General features: G+C 37.1%; 1 protein-coding gene across 1 annotated transcript in view; it reads left to right on the top strand.

Moving 5' to 3' along the window:
• The window catches only part of tcf25 (TCF25 ribosome quality control complex subunit), a 94,697-nt gene that overhangs the window by 68,417 nt on the left and 7,455 nt on the right, over positions 1–18,825 (top strand). The window contains exons 7-17 of the mRNA XM_085452905.1: positions 10,826–10,956; positions 11,223–11,322; positions 12,545–12,638; positions 13,348–13,440; positions 16,136–16,241; positions 16,339–16,498; positions 16,673–16,760; positions 16,887–17,045; positions 17,228–17,318; positions 18,106–18,185; positions 18,274–18,349. Coding sequence (XP_085309031.1) covers positions 10,826–10,956; positions 11,223–11,322; positions 12,545–12,638; positions 13,348–13,440; positions 16,136–16,241; positions 16,339–16,498; positions 16,673–16,760; positions 16,887–17,045; positions 17,228–17,318; positions 18,106–18,185; positions 18,274–18,349 — 1,178 coding nt within the window. The remainder of the gene's footprint in view (positions 1–10,825; positions 10,957–11,222; positions 11,323–12,544; positions 12,639–13,347; positions 13,441–16,135; positions 16,242–16,338; positions 16,499–16,672; positions 16,761–16,886; positions 17,046–17,227; positions 17,319–18,105; positions 18,186–18,273; positions 18,350–18,825) is intronic.

Here is an 18,825-nt window from a genome sequence, read left to right as displayed (position 1 = left end):
AGCATAAATACTACATTTAGCAGAAATACTATATTAAGCACAAATCCTATAAAAGCAGAAATAGTATATTAAGCACAAATCTTATAAAATAGCAGAAATAGTATGATTTAGCACAATAGTAATAAGTTAAACAGAAAAATTGGAAAAGCAAAATGGACAGCTGAAAAAATGCTGAACATGCTGAGGGTCCCTCAAATATACTTGTTAAATGACAAAAATCTGCAAAAAAATTTATTACAGCCACACAATCACAAATATGTACACATGAGGAAACACACATGCACAGAGAGACCCACACACAAGATCCAATTCAGTCAACCAGTCTAAATATATTGAATTTAAATCTTAGAATGAGATCATCCCATTAAAAGCCTTTCTCTCTCTCTCTCTCTCTCTCTCTCTGTCACACACACACACACACACACACACACACACACACACACACACAGGGAGAGAGAAGTAAGTTTCTAGGTCAGCCTGGGAGCTGGTGAATTTGAATCCACCAATCAGAGAGGCTGTGCACTTTTCCCCACCAAAACAGGTGCATCTGTTTACACACGCAGCAGCACAGAGAGACACAGGATTTTTGCAGTCTATTTCTCATAGTGACGACTCCCCTCAAACAAATGACCGTAATTTCCTAACCGTAGGGGCTAGAACGGTCATTCTTACACCGTTTTCTTCAGAAGAGATGGGGGAATCTTCAAGTGTTGACAATTTAATATTAAAATATGAATTTTTAGAGATATATGACATGGATGACTTGTTGACTTAGAAGCCACGAATTCCCCAATATGCAAATTTGAATGCCTGAGACCACATATGTGATTGGCTGGCTGGGAAGCCGTGCAGGCCCTGATTTGTGGATTTGAATTCCTCAGCCCTCAGATATGATTGGCTGGCTTAGAAGCCATGAAGGCCCCAATATGCAAATTTGAATGCCTCAGGACACTTATTTGATTGGCTGGGAAACTGTGCAGGCCCTGATTTGAAAATTTGAATGTCTCAGTCCTCACAGAGGATTGGCTGCCTGGGGACCTGGCAGAAATATATAGAAATACTATTATTAAGCATAAATACTACATTTAGTAGAAATACTATGTTTTAGCACAAATATTATAAAAAGAAGAAAAACTATAATTTAGCAGAAATACTATATTAAGCACAAATCCTATAAAAAGCAGAAATACTATAATTTAGAACAAATAGTATAAAAAGCAGAAATACTATAATTTAGCAGAAATACTATGTTAGGCACAAATCCTATAAAAAGCAGAAATACTATAATTTAGCAGAAATACTGTATTTAGCACAAGTACCGAAAAGTACCAGAAATACTATGATTTAGCAGAATAGTAATAACTTATTGAAACACAAATGCACAGAGGGACACACAAACACAGGCTCTAATCCAGTCAACCAGTCTAACTATATTCAATTTAAATCCTACAATGACATGCTGCCAAATAAGGGCAGGGTCCTCTCTCTCCCACTAAACACACACACACACACACACACACACACACACACACACACACACACACACACACACAGAGGGAGAGAGCTGCCAAATTTAAATCCACCAATCAGAGTGGCTGTTTACGTTTTCCCGCCAAAACAGGTGCATCTTTTTACACACGCAGCAGCACAGAGAGGCACAGGATTATTGCAGCCTATTTCTCATAATGACGACTCCCCTCAAACAAATGACCATAATTTCCTAACCGTAGGGGCTAGAGCGGTCATTCTTACACTGTTTTGTTCAGAAGAGATGGGGGAATCTTCCAGTGTTAACAGTTTATCATTAAAATGTGAATTTTTAGAGATATATGACATGGATGACTTGTTGACTTAGAAGCCACGAATTCCCCAATATGCAAATATGAATGCCTGAGACCACATATATGATTGGCTGGCTGGGAAGCCGTGCAGGCCCTGATTTGTGGATTTGAATTCCTCAGCCCTCAGATATGATTGGCTGGCTTAGAAGCCATGAAGGCCCCAATATGCAAATTTGAATGCCTCAGGACACATATATGATTGGCTGGGAAGCAGTGCAGGCCTTGATTTGAAAATTTGAATTTCTCAGTCCTCACAGAGGATTGGCTGCCTGGGGACCTGGCAGAAATATATAGAAATACTATGATTAAGCATAAATACTACATTTAGTAGAAATACTATGTTTTAGCACAAATACTATAAAAAGCAGAAATACTATAATTTAGCAGAAATACTATATTAAGCACAAATCCTATAAAAAGCAGAAATAGGATGATTAAGCATAAACACTACATTTAGTAGAAATACTATGTTTGAGCAAAAGTACTATAAAAAGCAGAAATACTATATTAGGCACAAATCCCATAAAAAGCAGAAATAGTATGATTAAGCATAAATACTACATTTAGTAGAAATACTATGTTTTAGCACAAATAGTATAAAAAGCAGAAATATTGTAATTTAGCAGAAATACTATATTAGGCACAAATCTTATAAAATAGCAGAAATAGTATTATTTAGCACAATAGTAATAAGTTAAACAGAAAAATTGGAAAAGCAAAATGGACAGCTGAAAAAATGCTGAACATGCTGAGGGTCCCTCAAATATACTTGTTAAATGAAAAAATCAGCAAAAAAATGCACAGGGAGAGAGAAGTAAGTTTCTAGGTCAGCCTGGGAGCTGCTGAATTTGAATCCACCAATCAGAGAGCCTGTGTACTTTTTCCCGCCAAAACATGTGCCTCTTTTTACACACGCAGCACAGAGAGGCACAGGATTATTGCAGCCTATTTCTCATAGTGAGGACTCCCCTCAAACAAATGACCATAATTTCCAAACCGTAGGGGCTAGAGCGGTCATTCTTACACCGTTTTGTTCAGAAGAGATGGGGGAATCTTCCAGTGTTTACAATTTATCATTAAAATATGAATTATTAAAGATATTTGACTTGTAATGCACCATAACTGAGTAGAGCGAAGCAAAAACTGCCTTGACTTGCCCTCAAACAATGCTTTCTAACTCGAAATCTATTTGGAGTATCGATATCATTCTTTCACCGTAAGAGACAGCAGGCTTTGGTGAACAATCATGGAAATTTTCAGGTCTCTGTGGAAATCCAACAAAAAGTTATGACGAGAGAAAAAAGTGGTTCATTTCCACAGTTTGAAATCTGAAGAAATCTGAGCGAAGGACGAATTTCCTACCCTCAAACAAGTCCAACTCATTTCAGAACGGTAATAGGTGAGAAAGAAATTCTTGAATTGTGAGCGTCAGGGGTGTCTGAAGATATTCGGGGACAAGCCTCATGTCTTAACTTTGCTTCGTTAAGGAGATATGACGATTCGAATATGCCTCTCATTACAGAAATCCAGCGGTGATTTTGAACAAGCTCTCCATTCACTTTATATGGAGAGTTTTCTGACCTTGTGTTAGTCTGAGGAGATTTGCAAAAATTCTATAAATCCCACAACAATGATGGTGACATTTTCTGAAAGCCAGCAAAAATACCTACGTTTTGATGTATAATTTGTGGAAGTTGAGTGAAAATTGAGCAAGTAGCAGGAAGTTGTTCGGACATGAAGTGAAAATTGCAAAACCTTCAGTGGCACACTGGAAGCCAAGAGCATAGCAACCATAACAACACATGTATTTTGTGAAAAATCACAATTTTGCAACTCAAAACTTTAAGAGGCATAAAAGTAAAACAGTAAAAGATTTGAAAAAGCTGAATCATACCTGAATAGCCCAATAATTTGTGAACATTTTAAAATTTGAATGGTTGTTCTAGGTGAAAATATGAGGAAGTAGTTAAGTTTCAAAAACAAGCAAATTTTAGCAGAATTGCTGAAGTTTCCCATTCATTTCAATGGGACAAATTAAAGGAAAAAAGCTTAATATTTTAAAAAGTATAATAGTTAAAAATAGCAAAAATCGTAGCAGGAATTAGCAAAAATAGCTGAATAGTTTAAAATTTGAACGGTGAAAATCGGCTGAAAATTGTGGAAGTAGTTTAACGGCGAAAAGTGTACGGAAGCAACTAGAATAATAATAATAATAACTAGAAAAATTTGCATTTCCTGCGAAAATGCAGTGTGGATGCTTTAAAGCTGAAGCTGTATGCAAAAAGTAGCTGAAAAAGCTGAAAAGTTGCAGAAATTGTAAAAACTTTGCAGAAGCAAAGGAACTTTGCTAAAATGGAATAACTTAGCAGAACTGCAATATCTTAGAGGAAACATAATACTTGGCAGAAATACAATAGCAGAGCAGAACTTAGCAGAAATATTGTAACTTACCAGAAACATGATAACTTCTCAAAAATACAAGAATTTAGGAGAAATAGTATAAGATAACAGAAAGAATATATTTAGCCAAAAATACTTAAACATTACAGAAACTGATGATTTAGAAAAATAGTACAACATAGCAGAAATATTGTGATTTACCAGAGACACTGTGATGAACTATGAATATTGTAATTTTGAATTAATACTATGCTTTAGCACAAATATTATAATTTGACAGAAATACTATCATTTGGCAGAAATACTATGTTTCAGCACAAATATTATAAAAACCAGAAATACTATAATTTAGCAGAAATACTATATTAAGCACAAATCCTATAAAAAGCAGAAATGGTATGATTAAGCATAAATACTACATTTAGTAGAAATACTATGTTTTAGCACAAATACTATAAAAAGCAGAAATACTATAATTTAGCAGAAATACTATATTAAGCACAAATCCTATTAAAAGCAGAAATAGTATGATTTAGCACAATAGTAATAAGTTAAACAGAAAAATTGGAAAAGCAAAATGGACAGCTGAAAAAAATGCTGAACATGCTGAGGGTCCCTCAAATATACTTGTTAAATGAAAAAAAATCAGCAAAAAAAAAATATAACAGCCACACAATCACAAATATGTACACATAAGGAAACACATGCACAGAGAGACACACACACAAGATCCAATTCAGTCACCCAGTCTAAATATATTGAATTTGAATCTTAGAATGAGATCATCCCATTAAAGAAGCTTTATCTGTCTGTCTCTCTGTCTCTCTCTCTCTCTCTCTCTGTCACACACACACACACACACACACACACGGGGAGAGAGAAGTAAGTTTCTAGGTCAGCCTGGGAGCTGCTGAATTTAAATCCACCAATCAGAGAGGCTGTGTACTTTTTCCCGCCAAAACAGGTGCTTCTGTTTACACACGCAGCACAGAGACACACAGGATTTTTGCAGTCTATTTCTCATAGTGACGACTCCCCTCAAACAAATTACCATAATTTCCTAACCGTAGGGGCTAGAAGGGTCATTCTTACACCGTTTTGTTCAGAAGAGATGGGGGAATCTTCAAGTGTTGACAATTTATCATTAAAATATGAATTTTTAGAGATATATGACATGGATGACTTGTTGACTTAGAAGCCACGAATTCCCCAATATGCAAATTTGAATGGCTGAGGCCACATATATGATTGGCTGGCTGGGAAGCCGTGCAGGCCCTGATTTGTGGATTTGAATTCCTCAGCCCTGATATGATTGGCTGGCTTAGAAGCCATGAAGGCCCCAATATGCAAAGTTGAATGCCCCAGGACACATATATGATTGGCTGGGAGGCCGTGCAGGCCCTGATTTGAATATTTGAATGTCTCAGTCCTCACAGAGGATTGGCTGCCTGGGGACCTGGCAGAAATATATAGAAATACTATGATTAAGCATAAATACTACATTTAGTAGAAATACTATGTTTTAGCACAAATACTATAAAAAGCAGAAATACTATAATTTAGCAGAAATACTATATTAAGCACAAATCCTATAAAAAGCAGAAATACTATATTAGGCACAAATAGTATAAAAAGCAGAAATACTATAATTTAGCAGAAATACTATGTTAGGCACAAATCCTATAAAAAGAATAAATACTATAATTTAGCAGAAATACTATATTAGGCACAAATAGTATAAAAAGCAGAAATACTATATTAGGTACAAATCCTATAAAAAGCAGAAATACTATATTAGGCACAAATCCTATAAAAAGCAGAAATACTATATTAGGCACAAATAGTATAAAAAGCAGAAATACTATAATTTAGCAGAAATACTATATTAGGCACAAATCCTATAAAAAGAATAAATACTATAATTTAGCAGAAATCCTATATTAGGCACAAATCTTATGAAAAGCAGAAATAGTATGATTTAGCAGAATAGTAATAACTTACAAAATTACAAATACGGAGGCATATTGAAACACAAATGCACAGAGGGACACACAAACACAGGCTCTAATCCAGTCAACCAGTCTAACTATATTCAATTTAAATCCTACAATGACATGCTGCCAAATAAGGGCAGGGTCCTCTCTCTCCCACTAAACACACACACACACACACACACAGACAGACACAGAGGGAGAGAGCTGCCGAATTTAAATCCACCAATCAGAGTGGCTGTTTACGTTTTCCCGCCAAAACAGGTGCATCTTTTTACACACGCAGCACAGAGAGGCACAGGATTATTGCAGCCTATTTCTCATAGTGAGGACTCCCCTCAAACAAATGACCATAATTTCCTAACCGTAGGGGCTAGAGCGGTCATTCTTACACCGTTTTGTTCAGAAGAGATGGGGGAATCTTCCAGTGTTAACAATTTATCATTAAAATGTGAATTTTTAGAGATATACGACATGGATGACTTGTTGACTTAGAAGCCACGAATTCCCCAATATGCAAATTTGAATGCCTGAGGCCACATATATGATTGGCTGCCTGGGAAGCCGTGCAGGCCCTGATTTGTGGATTTGAATTCCTCAGCCCTGATATGATTGGCTGGCTTAGAAGCCATGAAGGTCCCAATATGCAAATTTGAATGCCTCAGGACACATATATGATTGGCTGGGAAGCCGTGCAGGCCCTGATTTGAAAATTTGAATGTCTAAGTCCTCACAGAGGATTGGCTGCCTGGGGACCTGGCAGAAATATATAGAAATACTATGATTAAGCATAAATACTACATTCAGTAGAAATACTATGTTTTAGCATAAATACTATAAAAAGCAGAAATACTATATTAAGCACAAATCCTATTAAAAGCAGAAATACTATATTAAGCACAAATCTTATGAAATAGCAGAAACAGTATGATTTAGCACAATGGTAATAAGTTAAACAGAAAAATTGGAAAAGCAAAATGGACAGCTGAAAAAATGCTGAACATGCTGAGGGTCCCTCAAATATACTTGTTAAATGAAAAAATCAGCAAAAAAATGCACAGGGAGAGAGAAGTAAGTTTCTAGGTCAGCCTGGGAGCTGCTGAATTTGAATCCACCAATCAGAGAGCCTGTGTGCTTTTTCCCGCCAAAACAGGTGCATCTTTTTACACACGCAGCAGAGAGAGGCACAGGATTATTGCAGCCTATTTCTCATAGTGAGGACTCCCCTCAAACAAATGACCATAATTTCCAGAAATAGTATGATTAAGCATAAATACTACATTTAGTAGAAATACTATGTTTTAGCATAAATAGTATAAAAAGCAGAAATAGTATGATTAAGCATAAATACTACATTTAGTAGAAATACTATGTTTTAGCACAAATACTATAAAAAGCAGAAATACTATAATTTAGTAGAAATACTATATTAAGCACAAATCCTATAAAAAGCAGAAATACTATATTAGGCACAAATCCTATAAAAAGCAGAAATACTATATTAGGCACAAATCCTATAAAAAGCAGAAATACTATGTTAGGCACAAATCCTATAAAAAGCAGAAATACTATATTTAGCAGAAATACTATATTAGGCACAAATCCTATGAAAAGCAGAAATAGTATGATTTAGCAGAATAGTAATAACTTACAAAATTACAAATATGGAGGCATATTGGAACACAAATGCACAGAGGGACACACAAACACAGGCTCTAATCCAGTCAACCAGTCTAACTATATTCAATTTAAATCCTACAATGACATGCTGCCAAATAAGGGCAGGGTCCTCTCTCTCCCACTAAACACACGCACACACACACACACACACACACACACACACAGACAGACACAGAGGGAGAGAGCTGCCGAATTTAAATCCACCAATCAGAGTGGCTGTTTACGTTTTCCCGCCAAAACAGGTGCATCTTTTTACACACGCAGGACAGAGAGGCACAGGATTATTGCAGCCTATTTCTCATAGTGAGGACTCCCCTCAAACAAATGACCATAATTTCCTAACCGTAGGGGCTAGAGCGGTCATTCTTACACCGTTTTGTTCAGAAGAGATGGGGGAATCTTCCAGTGTTAACAATTTATCATTAAAATATGAATTATTAAAGATATTTGACTTCTAATGCACCATAACTGAGCAGAGCGAAGCAAAAACTGCCTTGACTTGCCCTCAAACAACGCTTTCTAACTCGAAATCTATTTGGAGTATCGATATCATTCTTTCACCGTAAGAGACAGCAGGCTTTGGTGAACAGTCATAGAAATTTTCAGGTCTCTGTGGAAATCCAACAAAAAGTTATGACGAGAGAAAAAAGTGGTTCATTTCCACAGTTTGAAATCTGAAGAAATGTGAGCGAAGGACAAATTTCCTACCCTCAAACAAGTCCAACTCATTTCAGAACGGTAATAGGTGAGAAAGAAATTCTTGAATTGTGAGCGTCAGGAGTGTCTGAAGATATACGGGGACAAGCCTCATGTCTTAACTTTGCTTCGTTAAGGAGATATGACGATTCGAATATGCCTCTCATTACAGAAATCCAGCGGTGATTTTGAACAAGCTCTCCATTCACTTTATATGGAGAGTTTTCTGACATTGTGTTAGTCTGAGGAGATTTGCAAAAATTCTATAAATCCCACAACAATGATAGTGACATTTTCTGAAAGCCAGCAAAAATACCTACGTTTTGATATATAATTTGTGGAAGTTGAGTGAAAATTGAGCAAGTAGCAAACAGTTGTTCGGACATGAAGAGAAGACTGCAAAAGCTTCAGTGTCACACTGGAAGCCAAGAGCATAGCAACCATAACAACGCATGTATTTTGTGAAAAATCACAATTTTGCAACTCAAAACTTTAAGAGGCATAAAAGTAAAACAGTAAAAGATTTGAAAAAGCTGAATCATACCAGAATAGCCCAATAATTTGTGAACATTTTAAAATTTGAATGGTTGTTCTAGGTGAAAGTATGAGGAAGTAGTTAAGTTTCAAAAACAAGCAAAATTTAGCAGAATTGCAGAAGTTTCCCATTCATTTCAATGGGACAAATTAAAGGAAAAAAGCTTAATATTTTAAAAAGTATAATAGTTAAAAATAGCAAAAGTCATAGCAGGAATTAGCAAAAATAGCAGAATAGTTTAAAATTTGAACGGTGAAAATCGGCTGAAAATTGTGGAAGTAGTTTAACGGCGAAAAGTGTACGGAAACACCCGGAATAATAATAATAAAGATAAAGAATAAAGAGAAACAGGAACTCAATAGTGTGGATGCTTAAAGCATCCACACAATAATAAAGAATAAAGAGAAACAGGAACTCAATAGTGTGGATGCTTAAAGCATCCACACAATAATAAAGAATAAAGAGAAACAGGAACTCAATAGTGTGGATGCTTAAAGCATCCACACAATAATAATAAAGATTAGAAGAACAATACTGTGAATGCTTTTCAAGCATTCACACTAATAACGGACTGAAACAGAAGATGGCAGCACAGCATGTACAAGGATGCCAGCTGCCGTTAAACCCCGAAGAAGAAGAAGCAGCTGTGTCCCAGAATTCATAGCGCGGCCCAGCTTAGTTTCCAACAATGGCGGTAGCTAGTTAGTGTGAATGCTAGTTAGTTTTAATATTACTCTTATTATTCTTTCTGGGTCACAAAATAAACGTTTAACATATTTTCAGGCGAGAATGTAGCTGTGTAAACCTCAAATATCGGCTCAGTTTATCAGGACACCACATATTTTCAAAAGCGCTCGACGTTTTCGGAGATGTCTGTTACCCACTAGCTCGATAGCTAGCCGGGGGCTAGGTCACTAGCGCCGTGAGAACACCGGACTCCAGGCTAATTGTTTTCAAACCCACCGCCGTCTTTCGCGACTCAGGTTAAATATATATGAGTCACTTAGATAAATTAAAAATGTTGTTGTTTGGCTTTTTTTTTTTTTTGTATTTTATTTGTTCCTGAGTAAATCGGTTTGGCTGAGATTAAAGTTATAGTTTTTACACAGCTGAATAAACGTCAAGCAGACAGCTGATTATCAGAAGTGTGAGATGCTGGAGAATATACTCCGGTGTCCTGTTATATTTTAGATAGCAAGGAGTTTATTAAACTTTACCGAAACAATCTGCAAATTTCATTAAAATTGAATAAACTATCATCTTGTCTTTATTTTTAGTTAGCACCTTAAAAGCTTAAAGCTGTAAGCTAATGATAGTTATATAAGAGCAGATGCTGCTGGTGCAATAAGCTGTAGTTTTACGTCCAGTGGATGATGATCTGATTAGTCGACTAATCGCATAAATAATCGGTGACTAGTCGACTATCAAAATAATCGTTTGTGGCAGCCCTAATTGTGAACATATTGAAAGTTATCGTTGATGGGTTATTTAATTGTTCAATTTCGATTCTTACACTTTGTTTGAATCACATTTTTCTCATCTAACGTAAAAATCTTTTTTAATATATTAAAAAATTTTTTTTCAATATTTATCAGTTGTTTATCAGAGTGACTTTAAATGTAACATGAGTTGTGCTTTTCTTTACGTGATGCTTTGTTCCTTCCTGCCTGACCTCTCCGCAGGAATCTCAATGACCTTACTGGAGACAAAGGACGGCGTTCATTACTTCACGTTTGAGCACAGTCGGGAATACCAACAAGTGCAGTTCAAGTTCCTGGATGCCGTGGAGTCCATGGACCCCAACAACATTGTGGTAAATGAAATTCTTCAGTTGTGTGTGTAGACACCGACGACTGTGTCAACCTAAATGTTGGCAACTAATTTTTACTTTAAAACATTTAAATCTACACTGAAAAACTCCAAATATTTTAATCATTTAATGAATAACGTGAAGCAAATGCAATGTAAAGATAAACTAGGTTCATGATGGATTTGAGTGTGGAAAACAAGAAGACTAAAGACGCCAATAAGGGGTGTGTGTGTGTGTGTGTGTGTGTGTGTGTGTCCTTTCTGATCCAGGCCCTGCTTCAGCTTAACCCCTACCACATCGATTCCTTGCTGCAACTTTCTGATGTCTGTCGCATACAAGAAGACCAGGAGATGGCTAGGGACCTTATTGGTGAGGATCATTGGATGCTCTGTGTCATGAAATACATTGGGGTTTTTTTGTTTTTTTTTAAATGATGATAGCTGGGGATCCACTCTGTTCAACCACAATCTGTTAAGAGCAAATGACGCATCTAGCTTCAAGGCAAACTAATGATCTGCAAGTACGATGGTGATTTATTCAGATATCTTTAGACTGTAATGAAATTTTGAATCTTAACTGGGTTGTGCTTCATTCACTTGTTTGACCTGCACCCACTCTGGCGTTCTGATCTCAGTGACTTAATACACAAACTCTTTCTGTTCTTGCTGTAGACACGAGGTTTTGGTACAGACATGAAATGCAGCCTGTCTTAAGGCATTATTCTGCCTTAAGACAAGCTTAAGTGCATGTCTGTTGTTCATCATCACTAAGAGGACCGAGCATATACTGTACTTTTTTTCAGTATTAACTGATTACTTAATTTGTTTTGGTATATGAATACCTTTAGAATTCAAGCTTTTAATGTTCCATTTCTTTCAGTATAATTACAATTTAAAAAATGTATTTTATCATCATTTGTAAAATGGAAAAAAAAAAATCTGAACTCTCGATCAATTAAAACCATTTAAAGCAAAAATGCTGGGCTTTCTAAACTATAGGTGATGATGATGTAACATGGTGCCAATTGAGGTTTTGTCATTTTCTTTTTTTTTTTTTTTTAAACCGTGTTGCTGGTATTAAGTTGACTTTTTTTCCCTGTTTTTTGTCTGTTCTAATCAACTAAATGTATTCACTTCCAATATCTGATGTTTTGTCTTTGTAATAATTTCAAGTAAAAATGCATTTTACCTCATTTCTAAACTGTCTTTCTCCACATTGATTTATATTTGTAGTTATTTCAGAGGTTAGGTAGTTCCTTGATATACTGTGAGTAAACAAACTAGCCACTGTTAACAAGTCAAAATTCATGCAAAGGACAATGATGGGTTTAATTTCACAGGCGCCATCCTATTTATGTCTCTGAAATAGTTTGTGTAGAAGACTACAGGGATACTTTGTCCTCTGCAGGGATAATTTGTCTGATTTATGTAGTAACACGGCGCCAGCCAAATGCAAGCTGAAGGCGTAAGAGACGTTGTTTTCACTGCTGGTACATGTTCGTGTACCAAAACTTTAAAGGTGGAATGATGCAGCCTTGTATACTTATTAATAGTCATTTCCTAAGTAAAACATGTATTTTTGTTTTTTCCAGAGCGAGCTTTGTATAGCTTTGAGTGTGCTTTTCATCCTTTATTCAGTCTGACGTCGGGCACCAGCAGACTGGATTATCTGAGACCAGAAAACAGGTTGGTTGTTCCCTTTTGTACTTTTTAAAAATGTTGTTACACATTGTACTTTTGTTAAACATCTTGTAGACTCTACAGCAGGGGTGCTCACACTTTTTCCGCATGTGAGCTACTTATAAAATGACCAAGTCAAAATGATCTACCCACTACAAAAATCCAAAACATATACTTATTTATAAATATATTGAGGATTCTTTATATCTACAATGTATATACATGCATAACCGCAATATCCAATATTTCACAACACAATTAACTATGTAAATTTTTTGTCATTACCTGAGTTTACTCTGATGACTTGCACTGAATTGAATCAGCCAGGGATGCATAGTCCGGACAGTAGCTGCTGACGGCCAGGTTTAAGAGAAAAAACCGAGAGCTAAAAATTGGAGTTAACTCGCTGACTAGCTTGTCAGTTTTACTACACTTCGCGCCGCTGTTTGCGCATGCGCAGCGACCTAAGCGTCAGAAAAAATCTGCTGTCATCTGACTGGCTTCCCTGTATCAATCAAGTGACGGGATGGATGATAGGCTGGCATCTATTTTTTTAATGCCATGCGATCTACCAATACTACCTTTTCGATCGACTGGTCGATCGCGATCGACGTATTGAGCACCCCTGCTCTACAGTATAGTTTTCAACTTAAATTATATATTTATGAAGTGATTGAACTCAGCAATTCAGTAATTCAATCTCCCCTGTTTGCAGAGCATTTTATCTGGCTCTGTATAAGCACATGATGTTCCTGGAGAAGAGAGGATGCCCAAGGACAGCTTTGGAGTACTGCAAACTTATCCTGAGGTATAAAAAGAAAAGCTTAAAACGTGGGAAAGGATAAGCTACATAATTAGATATGAGGCATTTATGATAGCAATAATAATAAATCCTCACTCTTCCCCATTCAGACTCTTCCCCCTTCAAACAAACTTTAACTGATGTATAAAACATTATGTTCCAGATTTTTTTTTTTAACAGCTAATTTACAGTGCTGTGAAAAGTCTTTGACCTTTCCATAACATTATGGACTCTTGTGAAAAACCGAGTGCACCCAATGATTCTATGACTTTGTTTAGTTGCATGTTTTCTGTGACTTTATCGCCTTTCACATTTTGGCCTCTTGTCTGTATAAAATTGCTTTAGTTCAGTGATATTTGTGAGGAATTATTTATGCACACCTCTCTTAAAGACCCGCTATAGCATTTCAAGTCTGGGTGAGGTCCGGCTGGGCCATCTCAACATGTTGATTCTTTTCTTTTCAGCATTTAGTTATAGATTTGCTGCTGGGTATGGGATGATTGTCCTGTTGTGGATGACCACATTTCAGTCACACTTAAATTTTCAAACAGATGGCCTCACATTTGACTCTAAAATACTTTTCTGTAGAGGTTTTTTGTGACATCATAAACACAGTGATTGAGAACTCTCAATCACATGGTACACATGGTCATATTGGACATGGTACAACCACTGCTCACGGGGCAAAAATGTGTTTTGTCCAACTGATTTGTGAGAGGTTTGCAGAGGTTCTTTGCAAGATGCCAACTTCTGTACAAACACTCACCACGCAGTAGTCGGTGTGCTCCATGCAAACTACTGACAATCAAGTCAATCTGCTAGTGACCTGTTGCTAAGAGGTTTTTGCTGCAGGATTAAATAACTTTTGTTACCAATTTCATCCGGTAACTGCCAGCAACCACTTGGAAAACAGTCAGGGAATACATTTCCTTTGCAACCAGTGGTTGCCAGATGGATGTTGTCCAGTGTCTGAGGTCTTATTCACTTTGAACATCACAGTAACTGTAAGGTGGCCAGATTCTGTGACTGCAAAACTAAGCCTAAATCATCACCTCCAGCTGTGCTTTACAGTTGGTATGAGATGTTTGTGCTCATATGCTATTTGGTTTTCACCAAATGTGGTGCTGTGCATTCGAGTCAAACATCTCCACTTTGGTCTCATCTGTCCAAAGGACATTGCACTAGACTTTTGAAACATTGTTCAGATGCAACTGTGCAAACCTAAGGCATACTGGCATGTTCTTTTCAGAGAGAAAAAGCCTTGTCTTAACAACGCTTCCAAATAAACCATCTTTGTTCAGGCTTTCTTTTCACTGTCATTAGCTTTGACATTTAATATTTTTTGCAGTTTCCCTGAGCATTGCACAGTCTAACCTTGGGGTGTATTTACTGGGACGTCTAGTCCTAGGAAGATCGTGGCATTTTGTAACGCACTTGAATGGTCCAAACGTTTAAACGGTCAAAACTGCTTTTCTCGAGGTGCTCGTGATGATCAGTTAATCAGCTGCATTTGATTAGCAACACCTGGCTGCTAGTTACCTTCTTAATTGCTGAGGAATTAATGGGCTGATTGGACATGTGAGCAATAACGATGAAAGAACACGATCTGTTTCTACTCAGAGAGAGGATGCACATTAAGACGCTTTCACTGTCCCATTACATGAAAAGTATTACATAAATGACTTTCTAGATAAACAAGAGGAACCTTTATTCTCTTTATAAAGTAAACACTAAACAGGCAAATTTGTTGAGGCACCTTTTTTATGTGCACTAATGTGGTGAGACTGTCTGCTGATAACGATCCGAGATGGACTCGGAATTATTTATAAGGTAAAAAAACAACTGAACATGTGTTTCAGACCATTCATTCAGGTCATGTATTGAGATTCGGGCTAATATCATGACCCGTCTTTTACAAATAATAGAATTAAACTTTTATGGAGACATAATTTAAAAACAGTCCATGTGTTTATATCATTATCTCTTATGTTAAGAAATCACTTACCAAAAAGCTTTTCACGAAGTGTTCCTGTGGGGACACTGCTGCCATAAGCTTCAGCTTTGCAGACTATTCATATAGTTGTCAATATTTTTTGTGATTTTCATCAAATTCTGGCTTCCTGATTTAATGTTCCGGCCTGAAGAGCAGCAGTGTGGTAATAAAAAGCACTGGCCCTTTATCACCGGCAGATATTAAGTCACTGTTTGCTTTAACAGAATCTTTAGCACGTTCAGCTACACATACATTATATGAGATGATTAAAGAAGATAAGTAGTAATCTCATCTGCTATGATGTTTAACACACAAACTTTATTTGTCGTTATAATCACAGTTGTTGTTAAAGAATTTATTTTTTTGCCCTTAGGTTGATTTTAAGCTATTGTAAAAAGAGACTTGTGTGCATAGATTAATACCTCCCTCCTGGTTACTTCAGTTGGTTTTCTGCCTGAGGGTCAAAATTTACTGAGGAAACAAACAGCAAAGCAGTGGTGTTTTGGAGCTGTCTGGTTTCGACCCTCTTCATTAATGCCGTCTTTACTAAATATCCCTAAATGCCATAACCAACAGTGGCTGTAATGTCTGAAACACCGTAAGCAGCCCAGATCATCGTGGTGTGATAGTTTTATTTGTACTTAGTCTAAGACACATCTTTGTCATGGTTGTTTTATATTCATTTTTTTTCTTCCCCATTTGAATTAGTTTGGACCCGGACTCTGACCCTCTTTGCATGCTGCTGCTCATTGATTTCTTGGCACTTCGATCCAGAGAGTACCAATCCGTCCTTCAGTTATATCAGGACTGGGAGGTAAAGTGTGCACTTACGTTCTGTGTGCGTGCCGGAGTTAGTGTGCCACTGTTAAATTTTCAGTCTGTGACAGGAATTGTTTGTTTTTGCTTTTCAGGAGCACAGAAATCTGTCTCAGCTGCCAAACTTTGCATTCTCCACTGCCCTTTGTCATTTTCATCTAAGTCAGCAGGAAAATATGGACCCTGAAGAAAGTCACAAACAAAGGCACAAAGCCGACCAGCTGCTGCAGATTGCCCTCATCATGTTCCCTGCAGGTTAGACCCTCAGCAATGAACTGAATCAAATGGTTGCCCTTTATTTAGCTCTTCATATTCTAAGGCATACTCTAAAGAATTTTAATAACTTCCAGGACTGTTACCATTCACCTTTTGAAAAGTGTAACTTTGTAATTCCCTGCCCTTTAACGTGTTCCCTTCTCCCCACTATAGTCTTGATGCCTTTACTGGATCTGTGTACTGTGCAGCCAGATGCCGCAGTCACCTCCCATAGCTTCTTTGGTCCAAATAGTCAGATAAGGTAACGTATACTCTCTTTATTTTCCAAACTATTGCACAATGCAGGATTTTAAAAACAATTGAAACATTTTTTTCTTCCATCTTTGTACCCTCATGTTAAAGCTCTTTGCACTTGTTCCATCTTTAGGCAGCTGCCAGCTCTGGCTGAACTGACAGGTCTGTATGTGGGGAGAACTTGCACTCTGTGGAGGGAGGCTGCAGTAATGCTTTGGCTGGAAGAGATGGTGAAAGAAGTGCTGCGACGAGTTGATGCCAAAGACCCTGTAGTGGAGGACTGCCAAAACAAGTCAGCTTTTTTTTTTTTTTTTTTTTTCCTTGTTCTTTTGTTTTTTTTAAACATTGGAGGCATTTGTTGATGACAAAGAGAGGCAAAATTAACTGTGGGCTGGGTCTTACCTCTGCACTTAGTATTCCTTTAATTAAAAGTACATGCCTCTCAAAACCTTCCCCTTCATGTCTTTCTAATAGGAGAAAGCAGAGGTACCAAAGTGCACCAAGGAACATCCATCGCCATGTCCTACTCTCTGAGATCAAAGAAGCCACCTCAACTCTGCCTCTGGTAAGAAACAATCACCATCTGCACCTCAGCGTCTTCTATTCTGAGAACTGCACACAGCAAATTGCAAGTGAAGTGTAAATGTTTTGTATTTTATTTTTTTGTTTTTTTCCTCAAATGTTCTTGGTTACGTTATCTTGATTAGGGTGCTGAACAGTCTGAGGCACCACCCTGATAGCAGAAAGCATACTCCAACCATTGCTAGTGACACATCTCAGTGTCTTCAGTTCACTCTCCAAATCTCTAACTGTAAATCACAGAATAATTGATCTCAGTGTCATTGTGGGGAAATGATTCCCTGTGAACAAGCACACAGTCACAGTGCAAAGAAAACATAATCTCTGGCAGAACCAGATTATGGTGTGTGGTTAGTGGAAAGCAGTTAGAGCAAAGAAGACCTGTGAGAAGCAATAGCTGTTTTACAAACTATTCAATTGTCTAATAAATTTTAATTTAAAGGTTTGTACCAAATGTAGTTTCTTCAAAATCACATGATTACAGCTGTATTTCATACTCTAACAGAAGTCTGCTGTTCTCCAGCTCGCCCAGGTCATCGCCTGTAGATTTTAAACTATAAAAAGACAAACTACACTGCTCAAAAAAAAGTTTTATTTCTGAGCAGTGGACTTTGTGGACAACTTAAGTTTTTTTTGTTTCTTTTTTTCTCAAATTACTGAAGAAAGAGGCCAGACTGCTTAAAATCCATCCATCATTTTGCACACAGGCATTTGATAACTAGCTTTTCTGTTCTATATTCATGTATTTTTGGGGGGATTTGTTTCACCACCAGGAGGTGACCACTCAGCCTGTGATGGGGTTTGATCCTTTGCCTCCACTCGACTCAGTGATATCATATACACGACCAGAAAGGTAATTGTGGATCCTTATACTTTTTTTTTTTTTTGTCTCAATTTTCATTTTAACTTCATGACTTGTTTATTTTTGGGTCTGCATATAGGCCGCGTGTTGGTGCATCCAATGAGAGTACACTCTCACTGTTTTTCCGGTCATTGCTGCCAAACTTTAACATTCAGGTGAGTCAGTCAACATCAGTATTTTTCTAGGGTCAATGTCTATTTTAGATTTTATATTGATTAACGCTTGTCAGGAAGCTTTTAAATGCACTCATAACAATTTGTTTTTAACTTGAGTTTTGCTTCCCCTCTGTTTTGTGCTGCGTTTGCCACACAGACATGCAGCAGAGTCTTTTTCACAAGCACACAGACACATGCACATAGCAAAACAGGAGGAAGAGAGAGTAACTAGTTTCTTTGCAAACTGTTAAATTAAGCTATCTTACAATAAAACAACAGACAGATATATCGATTGTAGGTCTGTATTATCTCATTTTCTGATGCACTTTCATTTTTAAGGTGTGCAGTGGTATAGCATTGATTGTGCATGTTGGTTGTGTCAGAAATGAGGGGTAAATGCTGACGTGAAGCTATTGACGATGAAGTTGGGGGAACATTTTGAAAACTAGCCAGTGGAAAAGGATGGATGACATTCA

This window comes from Copadichromis virginalis, linkage group LG1 (assembly GCF_057382275.1).
Source record: "Copadichromis virginalis isolate Kocher_CV1m ecotype Utaka linkage group LG1, C_Virginalis_male_GT1.1, whole genome shotgun sequence".
NCBI classification, from domain to species: domain Eukaryota; kingdom Metazoa; phylum Chordata; class Actinopteri; order Cichliformes; family Cichlidae; genus Copadichromis; species Copadichromis virginalis.
This window is presented reverse-complemented; position numbering and strand designations above follow the sequence as displayed.